This window comes from Talpa occidentalis, unplaced genomic scaffold (assembly GCF_014898055.3).
Source record: "Talpa occidentalis isolate TD23 unplaced genomic scaffold, MPIMG_talOcc4v2.1 talOcc4.11, whole genome shotgun sequence".
Lineage (NCBI taxonomy): Eukaryota > Metazoa > Chordata > Mammalia > Eulipotyphla > Talpidae > Talpa > Talpa occidentalis.
The window spans coordinates 71,699,152-71,723,292 of record NW_023601104.1 but is presented as its reverse complement, the minus strand read 5'-3'; the positions used below and the strand labels follow the sequence as shown (position 1 = coordinate 71,723,292).

General features: G+C 41.5%; 1 protein-coding gene and 1 long non-coding RNA gene across 2 annotated transcripts in view; one reads left to right on the top strand and one right to left on the bottom strand.

Moving 5' to 3' along the window:
• Positions 1–24,141, bottom strand: part of MTHFD1 (methylenetetrahydrofolate dehydrogenase, cyclohydrolase and formyltetrahydrofolate synthetase 1) — a 54,134-nt gene that overhangs the window by 6,827 nt on the left and 23,166 nt on the right. Inside the window, exons 9-24 of the mRNA XM_037503489.2 lie at positions 19,885–20,012; positions 19,298–19,395; positions 19,008–19,181; positions 18,271–18,407; positions 16,164–16,210; positions 15,482–15,589; positions 15,276–15,350; positions 13,057–13,159; positions 9,744–9,820; positions 8,997–9,137; positions 7,811–7,879; positions 7,428–7,539; positions 7,190–7,329; positions 4,374–4,415; positions 2,017–2,117; positions 1,013–1,190 (exon numbers count right to left, since the gene is read on the bottom strand). Of these exons, the coding sequence (XP_037359386.1) occupies positions 1,013–1,190; positions 2,017–2,117; positions 4,374–4,415; positions 7,190–7,329; positions 7,428–7,539; positions 7,811–7,879; positions 8,997–9,137; positions 9,744–9,820; positions 13,057–13,159; positions 15,276–15,350; positions 15,482–15,589; positions 16,164–16,210; positions 18,271–18,407; positions 19,008–19,181; positions 19,298–19,395; positions 19,885–20,012 (1,730 nt within the window). The remainder of the gene's footprint in view (positions 1–1,012; positions 1,191–2,016; positions 2,118–4,373; positions 4,416–7,189; positions 7,330–7,427; positions 7,540–7,810; positions 7,880–8,996; positions 9,138–9,743; positions 9,821–13,056; positions 13,160–15,275; positions 15,351–15,481; positions 15,590–16,163; positions 16,211–18,270; positions 18,408–19,007; positions 19,182–19,297; positions 19,396–19,884; positions 20,013–24,141) is intronic.
• LOC119239184 (uncharacterized) lies at positions 18,850–23,032 on the top strand. The gene is made up of 4 exons (XR_005123776.2): positions 18,850–19,200; positions 19,281–19,429; positions 19,528–19,602; positions 19,763–23,032. It is a non-coding gene; the product is annotated as an uncharacterized LOC119239184 (long non-coding RNA).

Genomic DNA, 24,141 nt, shown 5'->3' with positions numbered 1-24,141 from the left:
GCTGCTTTTAAGAACTGGGCTTTCTAACTTAGGCACCAGGGGTAAAGAGTTGGGGAGGATGTCTAGGAATGCTTTGCATTTGTGTGCAAATTTGTGTTTATGACATTTCTTAAAAAGATGATTGAGTGAGCAGATTTTCAAACCAGTCTATAAAACTGTCAACAGGAGAATGTAAACAGAACTGTCAGTGTATCATGTCTGCAAGAGGCAAAGGCAAATAAGAGAAAGTTAAAATCAAGAGTAATAGGGTTTCTTCCTTCTACCTCCTCAGAATTATTTTTTAGTCTATGGTTATCTTCAGAAAACCAAGCCAGAAAACAGACTAGCAAATACAAATAGAATTAGCCGCTACATAAAATCCATGTGCCTAACAAAGTTTCCAATTGTTGTGGGCATACAACCTAATGTCCAGTCATGTCTCAAAATATATGGGACAGAGCACTGGAAAAAAAAAAAAAAACCAACAACCCTGCAATAAGAACAACCTTTCTCTGAACTAACTTTATTGCATTTCCAAATAAGCTTCTATTGGAGCAAATGTAATATAAATTACTCAGTGATAGAAAGAAAGCAGAAGCTGGCTGGGTGCTTTGCTTTTCCATCTGAGGACTTCTTTGAACTTGAGGCAGCTCTGTATCAGGAAGTGAGCTTAGAAGCTCACCGCTTTCCCCGATTACTGGGGAGTATTCAGAAAACTCTTCTGAGCTTGATGTAGCCCCTTGCCAACTTGCTCTAACATGGGAGGTGGCTTGGGTTAAAGCAAGGATGTCTGCCAACTTCCCAGGGGCATTCTTGGCTAGAGCCCCTGCTCTGTAAATAAGCAGTGAGTGTAGGTAAGAAAACTGTCTAGGGTTGAATCCAGGCTGTCGTCATGTAACCCAGTTACATGAGAATCAAACCCACACGGTTGAACTGAAGCTGCTAAACTCAGGGCTCTAAACAGGCAAATACACAGAAAGCGCAATGTGCTTTTTTAAAAAACAAACAAACAAACAAACAACAGGAAGCCTACCTTGAGATCATAAAGGAGCTGGAATTTGCTGGGTGCCAGAGCTGCTCTCTGGACAGCCTGGGCCAGGGCCAAGGCCCCCTTCCCTCCTTCTGCCCAGTGAGTGCATTTCACGGCATCAAAAGCCCCATGTTCTTTGGCAAGACGGCTGACGAGGTCCAGTTCGGTGTCAGTATCTGTCCTATAAGGCAGTGCTTCATGTTAAAGCATTGATGATGGCAAGGAGGACAGACTCTGTCTTGTTTAGCCATTAAAACCCTTGTGAATCACCCACTGATAAAAAGACACTGAGCTGTAGTAGAGTCTGGGTTTGAATACTGGCTCCACCGCTGGCTGGCTGGCAATTACCCAAATGATACGTGCCTTGATTTCCACAGAGGTGTATTGGGGATAACCATACCACTTATTTCATTGGGATGCCCCAGGCTCAAGATGGTCCATACATGCAAAGTACTTCGATCATTCCAAGCATAGCATCAGGAATCGATAAATACCAGCTTTAAAAAAATTTTTCTTCCCATTTTGCTGTGGCTAAACTATAAGAACAATATCAAAACCAGCACTGACAATACCTAAACAACCCACGCAAGTTCTCTTTCTGAAACACCTCCAGCTCAATACGTTCAACTCTTTGTCAAGACAACATCCCACCAGACCTAGTGAAATAATGTAGGGCTGTGATCTTCTGTTAGCATAAAAGGCCTCTAGAGACCAAAAAAGAACATTTAACTTCAGGCCTGTGTGCCATCCACTTCATCTGGTAGAGAAGGGTCCCCCAGGGGACTCAGTTCTGACTTTAGACTGTCAAAGGGGGAGGGGAAGAGTTTGCTGTGACATAGCTGGTGGCTGTCACATCGCAGGATGGCTGCTACAGCACAGGCTTAATGATCAATGGCAGTAACTGAAGAACAAAATAAAAGCTGAAAGCAGCGTGGTACAATTAGCTCCAGGAGATGGTTTCTGAGGAGTTTCCATGTTCCGCCTTGATGCCTACACTTTGTACTTACTTGAATGCATTCACAGCAACTACTACTGGAACCCCAAATATTCTGGCATTTTCAATTTGTTTCCTCAAGTTACTGAAGCCTTTTTCAACCAACTCCAGGTTCTGTAAAAATAGGAAAGATCTGCGAGGTCATAGAGAGCTGAGCTGCAAACAGGTGCAGGTTGTGCTTCAAGGGGAAACTGTCTCCTTGAGCCAGTGGCCATGCACTGTCAGAACAAGCCATGGGGGAAGACCCACCCCCGTGAGTGGGGGCTGTGGAGCCTTTAACTCAGGCTGAGCGCTGTGTCATCGCACAAGATCTTAATAGCTTACTTGCTAGTTCAAGGAAATCGGATAAGTCTATTTACAGTCCCTGTGTTTATAGATTTTATGCCCTCATATGGCACAAGGGTGCAAACTGACTCTACTCAGCATCGCACAGAACCTTCCATCAGAAGAGAGCTTCACACGGTGCCTACCCTTCATTACACAGTGGCCATAAGTACTAGCAAAAGGCTTGAAGTCATCAGTGATGCTTCAACGGTTTTAAATACCAATCATGAAACTTTACTAGGGATAACAGAAAATAAGATAAATGCTATCTTCAAGAACCAAATACTAAGAAATTTAAAGGAAAGTAAGAAAAATACATTAAATATTTTTACTGCAACACTGGAAACTGCATACAGTGCAAACCTCCTTCTACAGGGTCAGTGAATGAGGATATATGCACTCAGTGACCATGCAGATACAAAAAGTGATATAATCTGTATTAACATAGAACCTGTCAATGATGTACTAAAGTTGCAAAACTCTGGAAAGCTTAACTAATTCTATTTTTGGACAAATACAAAAATACATGGGTATAGTCATGAATTTTTTTTAAATGTTGAGAAGTAGGAGCTAAACACTTAAAAGGACTCAAATCATATATTCTTGCAATGCTTAATTTTTCTTTTGCAAAGGTATTTTACCCTTACAAGCTGAAAAATACATTAAATATTAAAAAAATGAAAACGTAACAGTCTTAAATAAAAATATATACACTGAATTATGAGCAAAACCCAAGCAGTAATAAAGCTTAGTCTGTGGATTCCACAAAACAGTGAAAGGTAACCTAAAGGCAGAAAACAACTGAGATCATTATAAACAAGCTTCATGTTTTTCCTCTTGAATAACTGAAAACTAAGTTTAGGATTTAGTTGCTTTTCTACAGAGCACTGCTAAGTCGTTACCTTTCATCACATGAAACCAATTAATATGTAAGACTGATTGAGAACAGTTTTAAATAAGTAGAATTTCTAAATGAAGACGCCAGCTGGGCCAGTTAGGGGCAGTCACTCTAATTAGACACAGGAAAGGCTGTGGGGTGGCAGGAGGGCCAGAACTGTGAATTCCCCTCCTACGCGTGATTCAGACAAATGACCATAAAAGGCAAATCATAGCTCATAAGACAAGCAGACTCAAGGCAGCTATGATTCTTTTCTAGCTGTTTCAGAAATACTTCATTTGGGCCCTGAACAGTGACCCTGTATTGCTTAACATTTTAAAAGCCTCTCAAAAAAGGCAGGAGAATTGAATTAACAACGACAGCAGCTGACCTTACCATATCATTCGAGGACCTCTCCCTCATATATTCAACCCGGGCTGGTTCTAAAATGTTTCTTTGGTAGTAAACTATGAAATAATAATAAACTATGAACTTTGGTAATAAACTATGAAAAGGCTAGAGCTCACAAATTCCTTGAGCTCCTGCTTGATGCTAGAAACCATATCAGTTTATGGGAGCTTTGCCTAGAAAATAACTAGGATGCTGGTAATATCCTGGCCCTTTAATATGGATTTGAATCTCCAGAGGAAAAGGTCCCCAGTTGCTTCCATCTGAATGGCATTCGGAATCAATCAGCCAATGCAGGGAAGATAATGGAAGGAAACTTCCACGAGGTCAGTACAGGGTTTGTCAGCATCGTGGGCCTAATAATTCTTTGCAGTGGGGGCTGTCTTGCAAATGTAGAATGTTCAGCAGCATCTCTGGTTGTTACCCTAGACGTCAGAAGCATTACCGACCCCAAGTTGTAAAAATAAAAAAAATATCTCTAGACATTACCAAAGGTCCCTAGGGGCAAACAGGTTCAGAAGTAACTAAGGTCTAGGGCAGTGATTGTACCGACATCTTACATGGGGTAATTTGCTTATATAAGATATACTTTATCTGTATTTCATTAAACAATTCTTCAGCACACTTCAAATCTTTTCATATCTTTTCCTCTCAGGAGCAATTATAGAGCTACCCCAACTGATTCAAATGAACGGGGCGGGGAAACAATGATTCGGGGTGTGGTGCTTTCTAGGACAATAAGTAGAAATGATTGACATTACCTCCTCGATGTAAGCCTTAGGAAGAGGCAGTCCAGCAGTAACCTGGAAGGAATGAAAGCAAAGTCAGGGGCACTTTCTATTTACAATTAGATTTTAGATTAATATGATGCTTGCGTGTTTAAAGGCCAGAAGTCAAATGCAGTTTAAGGCTGTTTCCTGCCTTAAGGACATAGGACAGCAAAAAACAAAAGCCTGCTTTGAACAGAGTGGGACAGCTTTGGAGGGCCTAAAATCAAGGAGTTAAGAGGGATGACTCAAAGAAGGCCCGGGGAAAGGAGGCCTTTGGCAAGGGCAATGACCCCAGCGAGTAAAGCAAGCAGCAGTGGTTTGCAAGTAAAGGTGAGTGTTGGGGAAAAGGCAGCTCGGAGTCTATGACAAGCCCTGTGATGGGTTCATGAGCTCGTCCACACAGCCAGCCCACGCCTTTGTGGTGCTGAACTGGGGTACATGAGCAACACAAATAGGAAGGAAACAACCAATGGATTTTCTTTCTCTATCAGAGAGCATATTTGCAGGAGTGAGAATACTTAACCAGTACATTCACTGTTATGCAGGTCTTAGGGGGCTTGGTCCTGCCACACCTATAGGAACGAATATGGGTGTGTGGGTGTGTGGGGTGGGGAAGACACTGACTCCATGGACTCCACTTTGGGCAACTGACAGTGACTAAGAAGCCTGCAACTTGGTCCACTCCCCTTCTCAGGGAGACTGTGGTGCTCCAATCCAAAAGGGGCTGCAGAGAAGCAGGGCAGAAGCAGGGACCTTAGTCCCCACAATCTGAGCCTCATACATGGCTCCACAAGGGAACGTGAGCATCAGGGGTAGCTCCTGGAGCGAGTTGTTTGTGTAAAGCCCTCCTCTTGGGGCTGCACAGGTTAAGTGTCTTCATTATTATTTTTTAGACCATGAGGTCAGGAGTAAAGCAGGAAAGGAGATATGATGGTGTGAGGATTAGTGGGGGGTGCAAAAGAGGGAATGTTACTTATGATCAGGAAAAAAATGTCTCCTGAACTACGAGCAGCAAGGGGTACCCCAGGTCAGTGCTTCTGGCTCCTTGGGAATCAGTAAGACTGGAGAGTAGGGCCAGGCTGGGCTGGGGTTGTGTAACAGCAGTGGTTTTCACAGCATGGTCTGGAAGTACAGGGTCAAGACTATGTCCATAATGACACTAAGATCTTCTGGCCCGTTTTACTTTCATTGAATACACAATGGACTTTCCCAAAGATTACAACATTGATGCCACAACAGACTGAATACAGACGATTAGAATACAGAGGTCTTCAATTAAGTGAGATAAGAAGAGGTCTGAAAAATGTACACTGCCAAAATTCTGACTAACGTTTCATTTTTAAAAAAAAATGTTGTGTTAATATGTAAACTGTTTTAATTTCTTTTATGGCAAGTATTGGGAACAAAAGCTCTTTCAGGCCCTCCATAAGTTTTAAAAGTATAAAGTCTTGAGACCAAAATGTTTGAGGATGGCTATCTTAGGAAAAACCTTGATCACTAGCACACTAAGAAACACTGGTCTTGTTCTGAAGGTGAGGGAGGTCTTACTTCCCAGGTTACAGACTGGCTTCCAGGGGGGATAGGGATCTAGTATTTCCTCAAACAGTTTCTTTTTATTAAAGATTTATCCATTTATTTATACAAGAACTGGGGTATGGGCCAGATGCACGGGAGGGTGAGAGGATTCACCAGACAGAGCGGGGAACAGAACAGGCAGACTGACGAAACACACTGCTGAGGGGAGCAGCGGGCGCAACAGGAGAGGTCTGCCACGCCATGTAGGACCCTCACCGGCTGGCCGGGATTGAACCGGCGCTGCAGAGGCTGTGGACAGCTCCACAGCACTGCGCTCAACTGCCTGTGCCACCAGGGGAGGCCCCTCAAACAGTTTCTAAAAGGTAGCACCATGTCTTTACATACAGATGTGGAAGAAAGAGTCTTAAAATAGTAGATCAAAAAGTGCAATTTCTAAGCAGCAGGAATTCAGGAAAACAGCTGGGTTGGAGATGCAGATAAACTTGTCCTAAAACCTCAGTGTAGGGCCTCCCCGGTGGCGCAGCGGTTGAGCGCTGGGTTGCGAGGCTACTGGCGACCTCTGCGACGCCGGTTCGATCCCCGGCTGCTCCCCGGCCACCGGAGGAGGGTCCCACATGGCGCGCAGACCTCTCCTGCCGCCCGCTGCTCCCCTCAGCAGTGTACTTCGGTCCTTCTGCCTGCTCTGCTCCCCGCTCTGGCTCTGGTGAATTCTCTCACCCACCCGCGCTTCTGACTGTGCCCAGTGCATGTATAAACAAAATGAACAAACAAACAAACAAATAAATAAATAAAACATGCCTCTATAAAAAAAAAAAAAATAAAAAATAAAACCTCAGTGTATCTGGCACCTGGAGGTAGCCCCGAGCATCCCTTCCCCTCGCCCCAGGCTTCTAGGGGTTCTGTCCGGCATGCCCCATTCAGGAAGGGGCTAACCTCTGTCTCAGCTAAATTGTTTGGTTGTTTGGCTGCCAGTGCCACTATTTAGAGGGAAAAGGTGACTCAGATTTAAATGGAATGATCTTTGCATAAAGGATTATTTTTTGTGGATACAGGCAAGCATATGTGCATGGGGCAAGTTAGATGTTACCAGATGAAGCCAATTTGGCTCTCTTGGAAAGCTGAGCCAAAAGCTGCCTGAACACCGCTTGTTTGGGGCACCTATTTGTCACAAGGATAGGGCAGCTTGATGAAGACACAGGCACAAGCCACACACCTTCCTTTCAGCCTTCAGAAAATTCTCAAAATTGATCTCCTCCACTCTTGATGCTTACCGTGGGGCCACCACCATGCATTTTCAGGGCCCTGACAGTAGCAACAAGCACCACCACGTGAGGGCGAAGACCAGAATATCGGCATTTGATGTTAAAAAACTTTTCCATTCCAATGTCTGCTCCGAATCCTGCCTCTGTCACTGTAGGGAAGGAGAAAAGCAACTATAAAAATGGCATCTGACTTTTTGATGTTGGAGGGAGCACTTGGCCTATGCATTCACTTTGTAAAAACACTCACCTACAAACCCTTCGGGGCCAACAAGCTTGAGTGCAATACGGTCTGCAATGATGGAGGAATTCCCGTGCGCAATGTTAGCAAATGGCCCAGCGTGAACGAACACCGGTGTGCCCTGTGCAAGACACGATCGAGCTGCCAACCCCACTTCAAAGTGGGATCACACAGGCCCAAGTACAAAAGAGAGCTGGAATCCCAAAGACTCCCCAGAGGGAAAAGATTGAGCAGCCCCTTTAATATTTTAGTAATGTCACTGTCACTCTGTGGGGAAGAATGGGAAGAAAGAGGTGAGCAGGTGGAGGTCTCTGATTCCCCAAGGAAAGCGTGCTTTACAGCCACTCTACTCTGGATGTGGAAACCCAGCCCAGGACGCGGTCACCACTCACCTCTAATGTCTGCATGAGATTGGGCTTGATGGCGTCCTTCATGAGCACGGTCAGCGCACCACTCACTCCCTGCAAAACAAAGGCGCGAAGCGTCAGTTCCCACCAGCAAGAAACCCAACTTCTTTGAAACCAAAACTCAACAGGGTTTTCCTTTTTCAGCCATCCTGGACCCATTAGTACTTTCACCTGAACTGGAATAGTCACATGTTTACTTTTTTTTGTAGCTATAGCTACAATTATTTTTAGGAGGGAGAACATACAGCATGGAAATGGAAATGACTTTCACATATAATTTCTGAAACAAGCATTTCAGTTAAGTTCTGTTACTCAGGGGTGGAGGAAATTCAACTTAGCCTAGTTTACAGCATCGAAGAGCTGATTCCTAGAGTACAGACTATAGTAACTTTGTGTCTAGATTCAACATGTGTTTCCCAAAGCTGAAAGTGAAAATTTAACCCAAGAGTTCAATATCAACTCTTAAATAACTAGTAACAAAGTAAGGTAAAGCTAGGGATCCCAATTATTTTGGTATATGTCAACATAAACAGGGGTTTAAAAAACTAATCTAGTTCCTGCCCTCTGTGACTATGCAGATGCCTCTTTTTCTTTCTCCTTATCCTAATAAACCTGTCCTTTTAAAATGTTGAAAATTAATCCATAAGATTACCTCATTTCCAACCTCATATTACCATGCAGAAAGTTCAGAAATAACACTGAAGTGGAAACCTAGTCTAGTAGGACCATTAGAGGAACTGGCCAGTGAGCTATCCCACACAGTGGACATGGTAGTCAACAGCCTCATGACAAGAGGCCTCTGGGCAGGGAGGTCTATCACTGAAGGAGTCAGGGTGTGACTCCAAGCTTGGCCTCTCGGGGTCTCCCTCTGACTCTCCATGTCCTCTGCACACGGAAGCCGTATGCTGCACTTGGCAATACACACAAGTTGAAGATGCTGCTAACCCACCTGTAGCTTTGTGGTCTATTATTGGAGCATGCCACCAATTACTCACTTGAAGAAGTTCCTATGAGTTGCACAACTATTTTGTAAATAGCAAAATCATATTGAATTTATTAGTTAATTCTAGCACTTTTAGTACAGCCTAGTTTTTGTTATGGGTAACCAGTGAGAAATCCCAGGACGACAGACCCAGGTGCATCACCCAGCCAGGGGTGTCTGGGTGCTCACCAGGTCTTCAGCACTGATGGGCTCCCCTTTCTTGCTGGAAGCCACCACCATTTTGCCCAGTCTCTCTCTCATGTCTTCCAGAGAACTGGTGAGAGCCAGCACAGCCATGATTTCACTGGCCACAGAGATATCAAACTGGGCCTGTTAGCAGGGAAAAGATAAAATGGGAAAAATGGCATTAAACCAGAAGCATGAATTACAAAATTAATCCTTATTTGTATTGGAGGCTTAAACAAATAGCTTTAAATGCTAGAACAACAACGGAGTGCACAAAAGATGTAGTGAAAATAATCCTCCAATAGCAAAAATTGGTAATTAATTATTCCAAGACTCTGAGTAGTTGTTTTTAAAAAAAATAAATGTTGTCATAGGGCCAACGGTCCCTACATCCAAGGATTCCCTAACATCTAAGGGAAGCAACACAGAAGCTTTGCACAGCTGGGACATAATGCAGAGTGGCCACAAAATAGATGCAATTTTCATCAATTTGCGTGCAAGGATATTCACTTAGGGCTCCCCACCTCCAGGAAAAAAAGCCAGGGAAAAACACACAGGTGACACATGGGATTTATGGCAAAAGCTGTCAGGAGTGCTCAATACCACACACCTACTCACTTCCATTTTAAAAGGGAGAAGGCAGAACAACACCTGGCAGTAGCAATCGAATGGGAGAGGCTGGAGGAGGATAGAAGAAGCAAGGATCTGGTTCCTGTGAACTAATTTACTTAAAAAGGAACAAATAGTTACCGTCCGCGTGTACCCTTTCTCTGTTGGAGCCTGTCCAATTGTGATCTTCCTCAGGAATCTATCATTGGTATCCAAAACTATGGTAGAATGGGAAGACACAGAATAATTTTTAGTAAAAGGACCATAAAGTCAAAGAACTGTAGAGTTTTAAAGCCACAATTCTAATTTAATGAGTATCTACTACTAACACATGATTTCCAAATCAGTTTCCAGGCAAACTGAAATATGGGTTAAAGTTAAGAAATGATGTCCACATAGCATAAATGTACAGGAATTATTTTGGAAGAAAGGAATATGGAATGGCTTGATTTTTATTCTGTCTTGAAAATTCAACCAACTAAAAATGGGGGCTCTGTTTTAAAGCATATTCCAAATCAAAGAAAAGCAGAGCAGGTCATAGTTTTTCCAAAGGTTGAGGTTTGTGATGTCACCTGGTGGGATGACTCACTGGCGGGCTCCATGCTGAGCAGCATAGAGCCATGAACGCAGGGCAAGGGCAGGTGCTTTTTGAAGCATGCTGGGCACAGCCCTGCTCTTTCCTTTAGCATGCTCAGAAGGAATGGTTTCCATTCCTTGAACAGCCTGTTTACATGACTGTACACCCTCGGAAAACATGGCAAAGATCAACCAACTAACCAACTTCAACTCCAACAACCAGGCCTAAATACTCCTACCACTTTAGTATACTCGCAGCTTTGCTTTTTGGATGATGAGCCAAATAAAAACAAGAAAACGCAAAATGAACAACAAACCAGGTCATCCTCTGAATGGGTCAAAGAAGAGCGGTACTTTTAAAGTACTCGAAAAAACATCGCTATGTTTCATAAAGATTGTACTAATTTCATCCCTCAAAACATTGTCTTAGGGCCTCCCTGGTGGTGTAGCGGGTTGAGCGCAGAGCTGTGAAGCTGTCCACAGTCTCTGCAGCATGAGTTCGATTCCTGGCCGGCCAGGGAGCTACCCATACGGCGCGGCAGACCTCTCCTGTCTCGCCTGCTGCTCCTCTCAGCAGTGCTTTCAGTTGTCTGCCTGTTCTGCTCCCTGCTCTGTCTTCTGGTGAATCCTCTTACCCTCCCATGCCTCTGGCTAGTACTCCAGTTCTTATACAAATAAATAAATCTTTAAAAAAACAACAAAAAGTGTCTTATATAGTACTCAGACAGACAGACAGATATACTCCCCATACTTGTAAGTAAAGGATGTAAACTGCTATTGGAGACCACCCCCATTTTTCAAAAAATCTAGAGTAAAGTTGTTGACTCTAATTTCTCTGTATTATATGATATACTTTTCCCCTGTCTGTTTTTACTCTTCTTAAAAAGCATGCATTAGACTTAAAGCAAAAGAAAAGTGAATGAGATAATGAATTTTCAAAATGGATTCTTCATTTGATTCTTCCTAAAATATCATACTGTCTAAGGCTATTAAAGTAAAGATAGAGCCTTTGTAATGTCTTTAGGGAGAAGAGCCACTGAGCCAAAGAAAATCATTAAAAAAGTTAATAAATTGGTCATTAGCTACATTCTGCATAACTGGATAAATATTCCTTCTCATGATGACACTCAACAACAACAAAGAAAATAATCCTGTCAAAAAATGGGCAGAAGAGCTAAAAAGAAACTTCTCTGAAGAGGAAATGCAAATGGCCAACAGGCATATGAAAAAATGTTCAACATCACTTGTAATCAGGGAAATGCAAATCAAAACTACCATGAGATACCATCTCACACCAGTGAGAATGGCACATATTAAAAAAACTAGCAACAACAAATGTTGGCGAGGGTGTGGAGAAAAAGGAACTCTTCTGCACTGTTGGTGGGAGTGCAAACTGGTCCAACCACTATGGAGAGCTGTGTGGAGATTTCTGGACCTACTAAACATAGAGCTTCCATATGATCCAGCAATTCCACTCCTAGGTATTTACCCAAAGGACACAGAAACATCAATTCCAAAGAGCACCTGCACCCCTATGTTTATAGCAGCACTGTTTACAATAGCTAAGCTTTGGAAACAGCCCAAATGCCCAAAAATAGATGACTGGATCAAGAAGATGTGGTACATATACACCATGGAATATTACTCAGCATTCAAAAAAGATAAACACATGCAATTTGCAGCAACATGGATGGCGCTGGAAGGGATTATGCTCAGTGAAATAAGCCAGAAAGAAAAAGAAAAATACCGGATGGTCTCACTCATAGCAGGAATCTAGAAAACTTAAATAAGGGACCAGGAAAATGAATAACTACAAGTGAAAATGAAAATCAACAAACAACTATGAACCAGAGACACTTTATGGGGGGCGGGGGGCAGAGGGATTGGGGTCAAAATAAGGGGGTTGCAATTGTATGGGGAATATAAAAATAAAATTTATTAAAACATAAATAAATAAAAAATAAAAAAAGGAAAAAAAAATTCCTTCTCAGCAGTGATACAGGATAAATGGATGCACCACTGGTATAAAATATAACTCTAAACCATGAATGTTATCCATAGAGAAAAGCAACATATGGCAGTAAAGTCAAGAAACTCACTAAATTGCTAAGTGTTTAAAATTGAAGGCTATCTATTTTATTATAAAAGAATTTAATAAAATGAAGTAAAAATGTGTAGGCAAGCTGGAAAGCTACAAGAAAAATCAAATTGCTTTTTGCCAGATATGAATTCAGAGAATAAAGGATAACATGATTCAAGAAGTGATTAAACATAATTTTTATACCTCATGACTTCAAAAGTTTTTGCATAAAATGAATTTTACAAAATGTTATTTTTAGTTTATGTATGAACTTCTTTGAAGCTATCATCACTCTAATCAACACCGGAAAAATTCCAACTAACCCAACAAAAAGTAGTTCAATTACAGGAGTGAGGTTGATACAGGTGGCCAGAAAAATGAATGTCACCAGCTTGGTTAGGCCTTAACCATGAAAATACCAACATCAAACTTCCGCACCTCACATTTTAACAACTCTTTTTTTTTTTTTTTAAAGATTTATTTATTTATGCATACAAGAGCTGGAGTGCAGGCCAGAGGTGCATAGGTGAGAGGATTCACCAGAGACAGAGTGGGGAGCAGAACAGGCAGATTGACTGAAATACACTGTTGAGGGGAGCAGCAGGTGAGACAGGAGAGGTCTGCTGTACCATGTGGGTTAGCTCCCTGATGGGGGATGGAACTCCTGCTGTAGTGACTATGGATAGCTTCAGAGTGCTGTGACTTAACCCCTTGTGCCACCAGGGAGGCCCACATTTTGAGAAGACTTATGAGAGGGGATGGGTGTGCAGTATAACCAAGACAATAGGCTGCACATACCTCTCTGCCAGGTTATAGTGTCTGGATCAATATCCAGCCTTGCAAATCTATTTATCTCTTCATCGGTAAGTGCGGCGGGATCGGTCTTTTCAATGCCCAATCTCTGAAGAGGTAGGAAAATTGAAACATAAAATAAGATGAAATACACAAAAGAATAATAAATTTTAAAAAATGTTTTAATCCCTATTTCCAGATAGTGTCCCCTTTAGAAAACAGAAACCATTTTAAGTTCAGAATAGAATCCCTTTGGCTAAACCTGGAGTTATTTCCTACTCCCAAGTGCACTAAGGTATTATTAACATGTTTGCCTCGATAGCACCACAAGTATTTCCCTAAGCCTAGCCCTAAATAACCATAGTAACCAAGCAGGGTTGTACCTAGTTCACCAAACCCAAATATAGTAAAAGGAAATGAAATATGCAAAGTTTTTTCAATCAGACAATTGAGAAGCACAATTCAAATTAAATATTTAGAAGAGTAAAAATAAATATCAATCAGTGTAAATCACTATTACATGCTTTTTATGTCACACTGTACTTTCACCACCCTCTCACTGTAAACAAAGACAGAAAGCGCTTGTCTTTTCCTCTTTACAGAACTTGACATTCTGTTTACTTACAGTGTATCCCTATCTGAGTAACGTCATGAAATGGAAAATGCCTAGCAAACATTCTTTTTTTCTAACTCCTGGTATATCTGAGTGGGCTCCAGCAAGCCCTACTCTTTTCACAGTTCCTTTCTTGTGCGATGAGGACTTTGTTTTAAAATTTCGGATGCGTTTTCAGAGCTGGTGCTTACTGGCTGATCAAATAGACTCTTAAGCCCAGAACATGACATTGTGTACAGAAGTCAGCAAAAGCCCTGGGCGCTAGGCTGAGAATCTGCTGTTGACAACCCACCCGTGGCTGAGCATTGGTGGGGCACAAAGAAGTAACTTGTGCAACAGTGTGTGTCTGGATAGCCAGGAAACAGGACACTGGGGTTCTAGTTCCAACCTGATGAGGGGTACTGTGACATTGGGCAAGTCCCTTGATTTCAAGTCCTAGAGCTTTTTGAGGACCATTTATATATTTAGTCAAGTTCGTCTCTACATCTCACAGAAAGTTCCATCAGCCTGCTCTTTCCACAGTACTTCTGAATATAACTTTTTTACAAAATATGGTAACAGTTGACTTGCCTTATGCATAGGATTTTGGGAGGGTGTGTAAAAGCAAAATAAACTAAGGAATATCAAATTGTGAGTGCAGGGGGAAAAATGCATCTACCTACCTACTTAACTACCTACCTATCTGGTGATAGAAATACAAAGTTAATCATGTACGTAAAGAGGAATTTCATACTGTCCTTGCAGCATCAAAATACGAAATTATAAAAACTTAAAGCAGATATTACTACTGTTTTTAATAAACAGCACACACCATTTATCGAATGTTTATACATACCAGTTTATTGAAAGAATGTACACACACAGAGAAAAAGTATAAAGGATAAATATCTAAAGGATTCCATTTCTTTCATATGAATATATTTTGAAATTTTCAAAGCTCTCTTGTGTTATCCCTTTGTTGTCACCCTTCCCCTCAATCTATCATCCCCAAAACCCACTTTCCATCCAACAGCTTTGTCTTTTTTACAATGTCATAGAAATGGAAGCACACAGTATGCTCCTTTCACTCAACATAACGTCTTTGAGTTTCAGTCAAGCTGCTGGTGTAGCAACAGTTCATTGCCTTTTATTATGCAGACATACTGCTTGTTTATCCACTCATCCACTAAAGTATATTTGGGCTGTTTCTAGATTATGAAGATTATTAATAGACATGGTAAAAATATTCATGTTTTTGTATGAACACACTTGCATTTCTCCTGGGAGTGGGATTTCTGGGTCTTATGGTAGGTACATGTATGTTTAAATTCTATATATTTGTATAGAGATTCAAATAAAATATATACGTAACAGGAGTCTTGCGGACTCCTGTCCAAGCTATAAAGGAAGTGTCAGTCAACTTCTTAGCTGGGGGCAGTGCTCTATTCCAGGATTAATCATTTGTAATTTATATATAATGGAAAAGAAGCCTCTACCACCAATCTTTGCTATGCATAGGATATGATTATGCATGTTACTTGATGCAAAAATAGGCTACCCTGAGGAGATTGTTATCTCCTTATTAATCACCCAATTTCATACAATATCAAAAATGAAGAAGGAAAAAGCTTACCCGCAATCTTCGAATCTGGATATCAGAGAACTTTCGCACTCCATTTACTGAGGGTACCAAACGATTAAAGAGAGCCTTAAAGGGAAGGAGGAAAAGGTCTTTTAAGTCAGAGGGAGCCCACTGCCTTGCTCCCTGCAACATCACTACCCAATATTAATGCAGATGCCTCAGCATTTACAAAGTGCCCTGGGGCTTCAGCAACCTACCTTGTCTGTCTGGGTCAGTTCATGGAACATGCGGGCATCAATGGCCGCGGCAACCAGGTTATTAGCTGCAGTGATGGCATGGATGTCACCAGTGAGGTGGAGATTAAACTACGAAAAAGCAGAAGCTACTTTAGTCTTCCAACTTTTTACCTGTTTCTAAAATTCATTCTATAACAGCCAAATTAATTCCCCTGTTAAAGCCAATGGGAAACTGATGGTAGTATATTCAGTATGCTCTAGAAAACATAAAAGAAATTGTGGTTTTCCCTAAGTGACATGTCCAGTAATGACAAATGCCACATCACTGGGATCAACAGCATCAGTGGGTCATGGGGACACACTCCAGGCTTTAAGCAGCAGGAGAGAAAGACTGCACAGGAGCAGCTTGACTCTATGCCCAAACATTTTCCCATTTCTGTAGTTACTCCCTGAATTTGCTGAGTGATGGTTCATTCCAGTCTCACGCTTCATTCTTCATTCTATCATTATCCCTACTGAGTGCCAGACTTTGAAGTCCTTGTCAAAAAACAATTCTTACAAATTTGCAAATTAAGACACTTTCCCTTGCATCTGCTGAGAAACAAGTCATTTGTACATTATGAGATCTACAATAAAGGTCACTCTCTGAAAAGAAACAGCTATGATAAAGGGTCTGATTCAACCAGATCCTGAAATACTTTACCTCTTCCATAGGAATGACCTGTGAGTAGCCACCTCCTGCGGCGCCACCTAGAAAACAGGCCGAGGGAAGCCTCGTTAAGCACTTGTCTCCATGATTCCCGAGTCCCATAAAAGCACATCAGTTTTTGGAACTGCTACACATATTGCTTATTTACTTTTTATAGCCAGTTGGACAGATTTGATCCAGTGTTTTCTAATTTTCTTTTACAAAGCTAAAACATTTGGTCTTGTTCATGCTGAATAGTCTCTCAATTGAAATCTGAGTCTAAATGACAAAACCATGAACACATACAGGTTCCTGGTGATCCCCAGCCTACAGTCTACATAAAGGCAAACCTTCTTCTCTCAATTTCCTACTCTCATTAATGCTATTCTGGCATTTTTTTTTTAAAAGGAGTATTAAAATATACACCCCAAATAAAAGACTGCAATTCTTCCTAAGTAGGGTACAATGTGAGAAAACAGGTTAGCTTCTAGGTTTTTTGCTGCCCCATTTGGATTATTAACCAAAAGTGAGTCAAAAATATCTAGATTGATGAGTGAGATAAATGTCAATTTGAAGTTTAGATTTTGTGTCTGTTTGTATGGCAGAACCCACACAATGAAAAGGAGGTAATTCATGTTGAGGAAAAGAAGAATACTAGGTTCAGTAAGCAGACCCTGGGAAAAAGTTCATTCTGAAGTTGTAAGGAGGCTTTTAAGACAAGCTCAAAAGCAGAACTGTGCACATTTATCAAACATATCAAAACAACAACCAGAAGAAGGGCAAACGTGTACCCGATGTCAACATTTATAGGAATTGCTAGAACAAAATATGTGAGACTCTATCAGCAAGCAAATGAGAAATCTAACTTAAGAACATATTTTTATAATTAATAAAAATAATTTTAATATATTTTAAAGATTTATTAATTTATGTATACAAGAACTGGGGTACAAGGCCAGAGGTATGCAGTGGGGGTGAGAGGATTCACCAGAGACAGAGTTGAACAGAACAGGTGGACTGACTGAAATACACTGCTGAGGGGAGCAGCGGGCAAGACAGTAGAGGTCTGCTGCACCATGTGAGTTAGCTCCCTGGCCAGGGATTGAACTTGTGCTGCAGTGTTGCAGATTGCTTCATAGTGCTGAGATTTAACGCCTTGTACCACCAGGGGGGCCCCAAAATAATTTTAATTTTAAAAGAGCATGCTTGCTGTACTGCAGCTATCAAAAACTAAATATGAACTATGGTTACTAGTGTTGTGTTTTCATCCAGTCAGAAGAAATGCTGTGTTAATGGTATTGTTTTAGAGCTCGAAATAAACAGAGCCCAAACACTAATAAATTAGCTTTGATTAAATTACCTCTGAAGTCCCAACTGCTACTATTGTAAAATGGTGATAATGCTACTTATTCCATATAAGAAGGTAAAACAGTAGGCATAAATTGCTTAACACAATACCAGGCACAAAGCATATACTCAATAAGGGTAGGTTTTCTTATTTATAACATAGTGAAACATTTATAGGGTTTGACCATGATCAGTAGCTATGATTACCTTTATCGTTACTGTGACAGTTGACTATTAGACACAGAAAAGCAACCCTTTGTGCAGGGTCAAAAAGAGTGATCAGGGGCCTCCATGGTGGCGCAGCGGTTGAGCGCTGGGTTGCGAAGCTGCTCGCAGCCTCTGCAGCGCTGGTTCAATCCCTGGATGCCAGGGAGGGTCCCACTTGGCGTGCAGATCTCTCCTGCCGCCCGCTGCTCCCCTCAGCAGTGTACTTCGTCCATCTGCCTGTTCTGCTCCCTGCTCTGGTGAATTCTCTCACCCTCCCGCGCTTCTGACTATACCCAGTGCTTGTATAAACAAATAAATAAATCTTAAAAAAAAAAAAAAAACAAAACTTTTACATTTAGTGTTCCAAAAAAAAAAAAAAAAAAAAAAAAAAAGAAAGAGTGATCAGATGAAAGTCTTTGCCAAAAGCACTTCATTAAGGGGTGTGGGGAGGACACTCCTGGTGTCTAAATGAGTTAAACACCCACAGCATTCATGCGCTGAGTGGGTCAGGAAGGCCTGAAGAGAAGCAGGCGCCCTCTGGCCATCAGTGGGCTAGTCCTGTCAATACCTTTTATTCCAAAGGTGGGGCCCTGGGAAGGCTGGCGCACACACGCAAAGACGTTCTGATGAAGGTGGGCACCAATGGCTTGCACGAGTCCAATGGTAGTTGTGCTTTTTCCTTCTCCCAGGGGTGTTGGAGTTATTCTTCAAGATAACAGCAAAAGAGGAAAAGTAAATACATGTAAATTACTAAGTCAGCTCAAACAGATCCTGAAGATTAATGCTTACTCTGCATAATAAGATGAAAGACCTGAAAAGGATCTTTTCCAAGAGTTTTTAGTTGCCATTTCCTCAAAAACTTAAATTAAGAGGAACTGTTGTATTTTAGCTCCTCTCACTGTGAGGAGCAAATAGACTTGTAGAGAAACACTGCTATAATTTTAATTTCTTAACTTAGCCTCAAGAACTAGTTTTTCTATAACTCAGCCAAGCCTAAAAAAGAATGCTTGATAACTCTACTGAATTAATGAAATGAGGGTTAAGAAAGTTGATTCCATCTGAAGGTCAACTTTTAAGGTTCAACTCTTCTACCTTCTAGAAGGATAACCTTGATAATTTTTCTCATTTCTGAAGGGTTATAATCTCCTTTTACCTTCTAGGGTTGCAGGAAGGGTCGAGTGAGACAAAATGTATCTTAGAATACTAAAACCTAATTAAAGGAAATTTTGTGTACATATTTATTACCCGTGGTAATAAATCAGGATTACTATTAAGATTTGATTGGCAAATGAAAAAAATCCATACCCAGTCACCACCACATATTTTCCATCAGGCTGGTATTTCAGGCGCTCCAGCGCTGACAACAAAACCTTGGCCTTTGTCTCGCCATACAGTTCTACCTCTTCAGACAGCAGACCAATTTCTCGAGCCAAGTTACCAATGGACTTAGGCTTGCAAGATCGTGATATGTCAATGTCACTTAAAAGAAACACATAAAGTAAGTATCAATTCTTAGAATTTAATCCCACCCCCACCATGGCTAGGGGTCCAAAGGGGACAGCTATAGTTTCAAACTAGAGAAATTTTATTTTTACCTTGGAACAGGTGTCTTGAGGTTAAGGTTGTTATACTGGATCGTCCATTTTCCAGGCCTAAATTTCTCCAGAAATCGCTTTGCACTCTCTACTGTGCTCTAAACAAAATGACATAAATGGAACTTAGAAGAGGTGAGTATTTTAAGCTCCACCTCAATTTCAAATCCTGCTTCACTCCAGTTCAACCACAGTTTTATGTTCCACTATTAATATGCTTCATTCAATTCTAGGTAAGAATGTACAGGCACCTAGAATGTTTTTGGCTGCCTGCCTCTTCCCGTATCAGCTGGTGTGCATTCAAGATGGTAAGTCAACTTGGACCTAAAAAGTCAGTGTGTTTGCACTTTCCTATTTCTAATGTTCTTACATTCCAAAGTAATTTAGAATTGTGCCATTCTTATTTTCTTCTATTAATATGATTGGTTCTATTTCTCTGTTCTTCCATCCCCTTTTTTCTTTCAACAGATTCCCATCCTTATTTAACATCTGTGTAGGTTTTAGGACATTTCTTCTTAAGGAGAAAGGCAGCAATGTGACTCCTATGGATTCTTCTTAGAACTGTCACAGAAACGCTGATCTGCACGCACCTGCATCAGCATTGCCACCGTCATGGGCCCGACACCACCAGGAACAGGAGTGATGAAGGCTGCCCGTTCTTTGGCCTCATTGTATGCCACGTCACCCACAACTTTTCTCCCATTTGGTTTTGAATCATCTGGTAAGAGAGGTAAAAATCAAAGCAATGCCTCAGACTCACAATCTTGGTGTTCATTTCTAAATTATGTGATCAATTACAAAAGCTTATTCCAAAGAATAAGAATTTAGGGTATGTAGTCCCATGTGGCTCAAGTGCTTACTTTACTTAAAAGCTATGGGATGACAGGTAATTTCCATTACCTAAGGAGATATTTGTTTTACCTCCAAAAATTCATAAGCTACTTAAGTGGTTTCTCAAAACTAGGAGAATCCTTTTGTAGTCTGTCAGGAGGCAAATAAAAATACCAACTGTTTTTCATCCTTAAAGCCAACTACCCAGTATATAATGAGAACCTTTTAAAATGTTAATTTGCAAGGCCTACAAAAGAATTTTTTGGGTGCACAAAGCTCCAACTTATGTCACAGCTGCCAGATACGGTTTCTACAGCAACTGTCAGCATTTTGTGAGCTCCATGCATGAGCTGGAGGAACAATTCAACATCTAGTTCCAAAGACGAGCAGCTACTTAAATGTATGCAAAAAAGCAAAGAATATAATTATACTTCCCTTAAAAGGATACAAGAACAACTACAAATCTTACCAGCAAAGAACAGCTATTCAAGAGAATAAAACCCAGTGATGCATCATTGCTCACTCACACAAAATACATCCTACACTTAGCTTCAGTGCACTTCCGGGAGGGGCTGGGGGACTGGCTAGAACTTGCAGCTCGAAGGCTCTGGAGGCGGGATCTGGTAGGATCTTAGCCATTTCACCACCTCTCTTGGTCAACTTGCCGAAACTGAGAGAGGAGTCTTAAGGGGGTAGCCCAAGAGCCAGAATGAACAGATGTTTGCTCTAGGATCAGTGCTTCCACTAACTGCTAGCCTTCCCCCCATAGGCTCCTTGCTGGTCATTAGTCCAAAGATGCAAAGGATTAACACCACCTAGTTCACAAGCTTGCTGACAAGCAAGAGAGGAAATGTGTACATTCTTAAAACTGAAAAAGCACTCTTCAAACATAAGGGTTTTTCTCTTTCCATCTTAGATACATGTGATGTCTTCTATATGGATTAGAAGGAGCTAGTGAGCAGGACTCTTTGGGATAATTTCAGGTTTCTAGAAGGTTATAAAGCAGCAAACTATAGCAAAATATTTCCTCTCATAACCGACTAAAGTGTCAAAATGCCAAGGGAAAACTGTTAAGGACCTGTTCCTTAGAATAAGCTTCATTAGGCTAACACTGATGTTAGTAAAATAGCCCTGCATTTCTATTTATTAAAGTAAGTTATTTTATTTTCTCTGTATATAGAAGACACACCAATTCCTACACAACTAAATGCTGCACTATGTGGGCTCAGTATTTCAAGGAAAGTATGATGTGACCAGAGGAAATTCTGACCATTTCTCAATCTAAGTGTAAGGCTTTAGTAACGAAGAGACATCTTGGTTATCTAACCTAACCCTTGAATTTCCCACTCACTGTGAATTATATGCACAAAATTTCAAAAGAGCCTTGACTTCTCCACATATAGTTTGAGGACCTGTATTAATAGAATCCAGTGCAGAAGTCACTACCCGGGATAGGTTGAGATTGGATAGGGTGGAGACTCTGTTTCCTCTTTTTATAGCCTTTCCAAATACAACACTGTTAATCTAGTTCTTCTCAAATTTTGTTCAGCAAGCCAAGCACAAAGAACACTTTGTCTTTTGACCATTACTTTCTGTCCTGTACTTGAATCTTTAAAAATATTCCTTAACAAAAAACTTCATTCATTCTTGATTTGACAAGTAATTCATGATTATTATCCGTGAGTGGACCATACAAAATGATTTAAATCAAAATATGAACCAAGAGGTTGCCCAGTTAGAGAACATGGTGCTTCAAAATGAATACTTGTCAAGAACAGTCTAGGTCCTTCAGCCCGCCCACTGGGCTGTACCTCAGTGACTCTGTCATTCTTGGAGGACAATATAAAAAGCGTACTGATACTTATCCACCCATATGCTAAGGATCAGTAAAAATATGGTTGACTAAGAAGGAAGCTACAGCTTTGCTCTTATTCATATTTTACCATCTACATGAGGCATAGATGTGAACAGGGCAAGAAGTTTCATGTTGAAGTCAACATTTCACACCCATCTGCAAGACTCAAGATCCCCACCCAGGTTTTTCTTCATCTGTCTCTCAAATCTAGTCCAGAAAATGTCAAAAGCACAAATATGATATAGAAGATGCAAGATTTTAAACAGAATGAGCTTGAATGTCATATCACAAGTACTCAAAGTGAGGAGTTGTAGGAGAGCAATTTCTTTATCACCCATTAGATAATTACACTACATGAAAATGAGTGATCAATTATGAGCTACTGTCTTAAAAGCATGGTAGGGAGAGTGGGAGGGAGGTTAAAAATGGTGAAGGCTTGACAGTGACTAATGTTCCTGGCAGCTTAGTGTCTATATTTCAAACTTGAGAGGGGAAGGGGAAAAAAAGATTATTCTTGCTATAACTCCCTTCTATAATTCAAAAGATATGAGTGTAACCAGTCTGGACATACGAGGCTGGACATAGCACGAGGGACATGCTGAGGCCCTGGCTAGATGACAGAGTAGATCCTGGACACCCAGCAGGAGACACACAGCAAAGGCAACACCAAGTGCCATGGGAGGGAGGGGTTTTCCAAAGAAGGAGAGAGCACCCCTTGGTAAGGGAAAATGAGACACTGCTTGGAAGGAAGAATGGGCATTTGGACAGAGGAGGTGTTGAAAGTGAAGACTGCATTTGAGTACTGCTGTCCTGGGGTGGTGCTTGATGTACAGAAACAGTCATTTGAAAGAATATTCCTCTCTTGAATCTCTAAGGTAAGTGTACAAATGTTCACTATATGTCCTTTCCTTTTTTAATCCACCCAGATTTTTTTAAAAAGATTTATTTATTTATGCATACAAGAACTGGGGTACAGGCCAGAGCTGTGTGTGTGGGGGCAAGAGTCATCAGAGACAGAGTGGGGAGGTGAACAGGCAAATCTACTGAAATATACTGCTGAAGGGAGCAGTGGGCGAGTCAGGAGAGGTCTGCTGCACCATGTGGGTTACCTCCCTGGCCGGGGATCAAACTCTTACTGCAGTGGCTGTTGATAGCCTCACAGTGCTGCGTCTTAACCCCTTGTGCCACCAGGGAGGCCTCAATATATGTTCTTTTAAAGTTTATACTTGAAACTTCATAATGAAATAACAGACTGCCCACTAGAGACGCAGGTATGGAGGCTGCCAAGGCCACAAGGCACGTGCAGGACAGAGCTGTGGTCCACGCACAACAGTGTAAGACAGGTACTCACAAAGTGCTTGTGAGAGAGGCCACAGAGTGGGCTGCAAGAAACATGGGGCAGAGTAACACGGGAGGAAGAGGCACAGGGGTCCAGGTTGAAGTGGACCTGCACATGCTGTGTTTGATCGGCACAGAGGACAGGAAAAGTCCCCTGGTACTAGACATTTTACTGGATGGGGAGATGGACTAGAACCTGCAGGACTGGGAAGAGCAGGGACTTCGAGCCACAGGCCTAAGCGACATTGCTACATCACTGCTCTCTCCCCCATGGAATCAGGAATCACCAAGTAGTAGCAGAGCAGAGCACTACTTGGTGTAGATTAAAAGAGAAAGTGCTAGACCTCTCTCTACACTTAGTTCCACACTCAACGGTGATGTGTACACTGAGGGCACGCAGATGGACCTGAGTGGGAGTTAGCTGGCAGCAGGAAGACCAGAAACATGTTCAAAGCAGCCCATGTAGGTGATAGGGCAATACTCAAAGGTGACACTGGGGGCAGAGATGACAGGAAAAAACCCTGACGATTTAAAAACACATCCAATATAGGGGATGATTGTGAGAGAAACTAAAAGTGTTCAGATCCATGGAAAGGAAGAATGGTGATACCATTAACCAAAATAAGGGGGATGAGAAGGCACTTAGGTGTGAAGATGCCAAGCACGCTTTTGGGCTTTGTCTCTCTGCCTAGAAAAATCCCAGCTCATACAGCTTCTTTGCAAAGCCCTCCTAGAGGACTCTTGGTAGAACAAGCCCCTCACCTGGAATCTCACACTTGGCAAAGATTACACTGTTTTAAATCTACTCATACTTTGTTAAAAC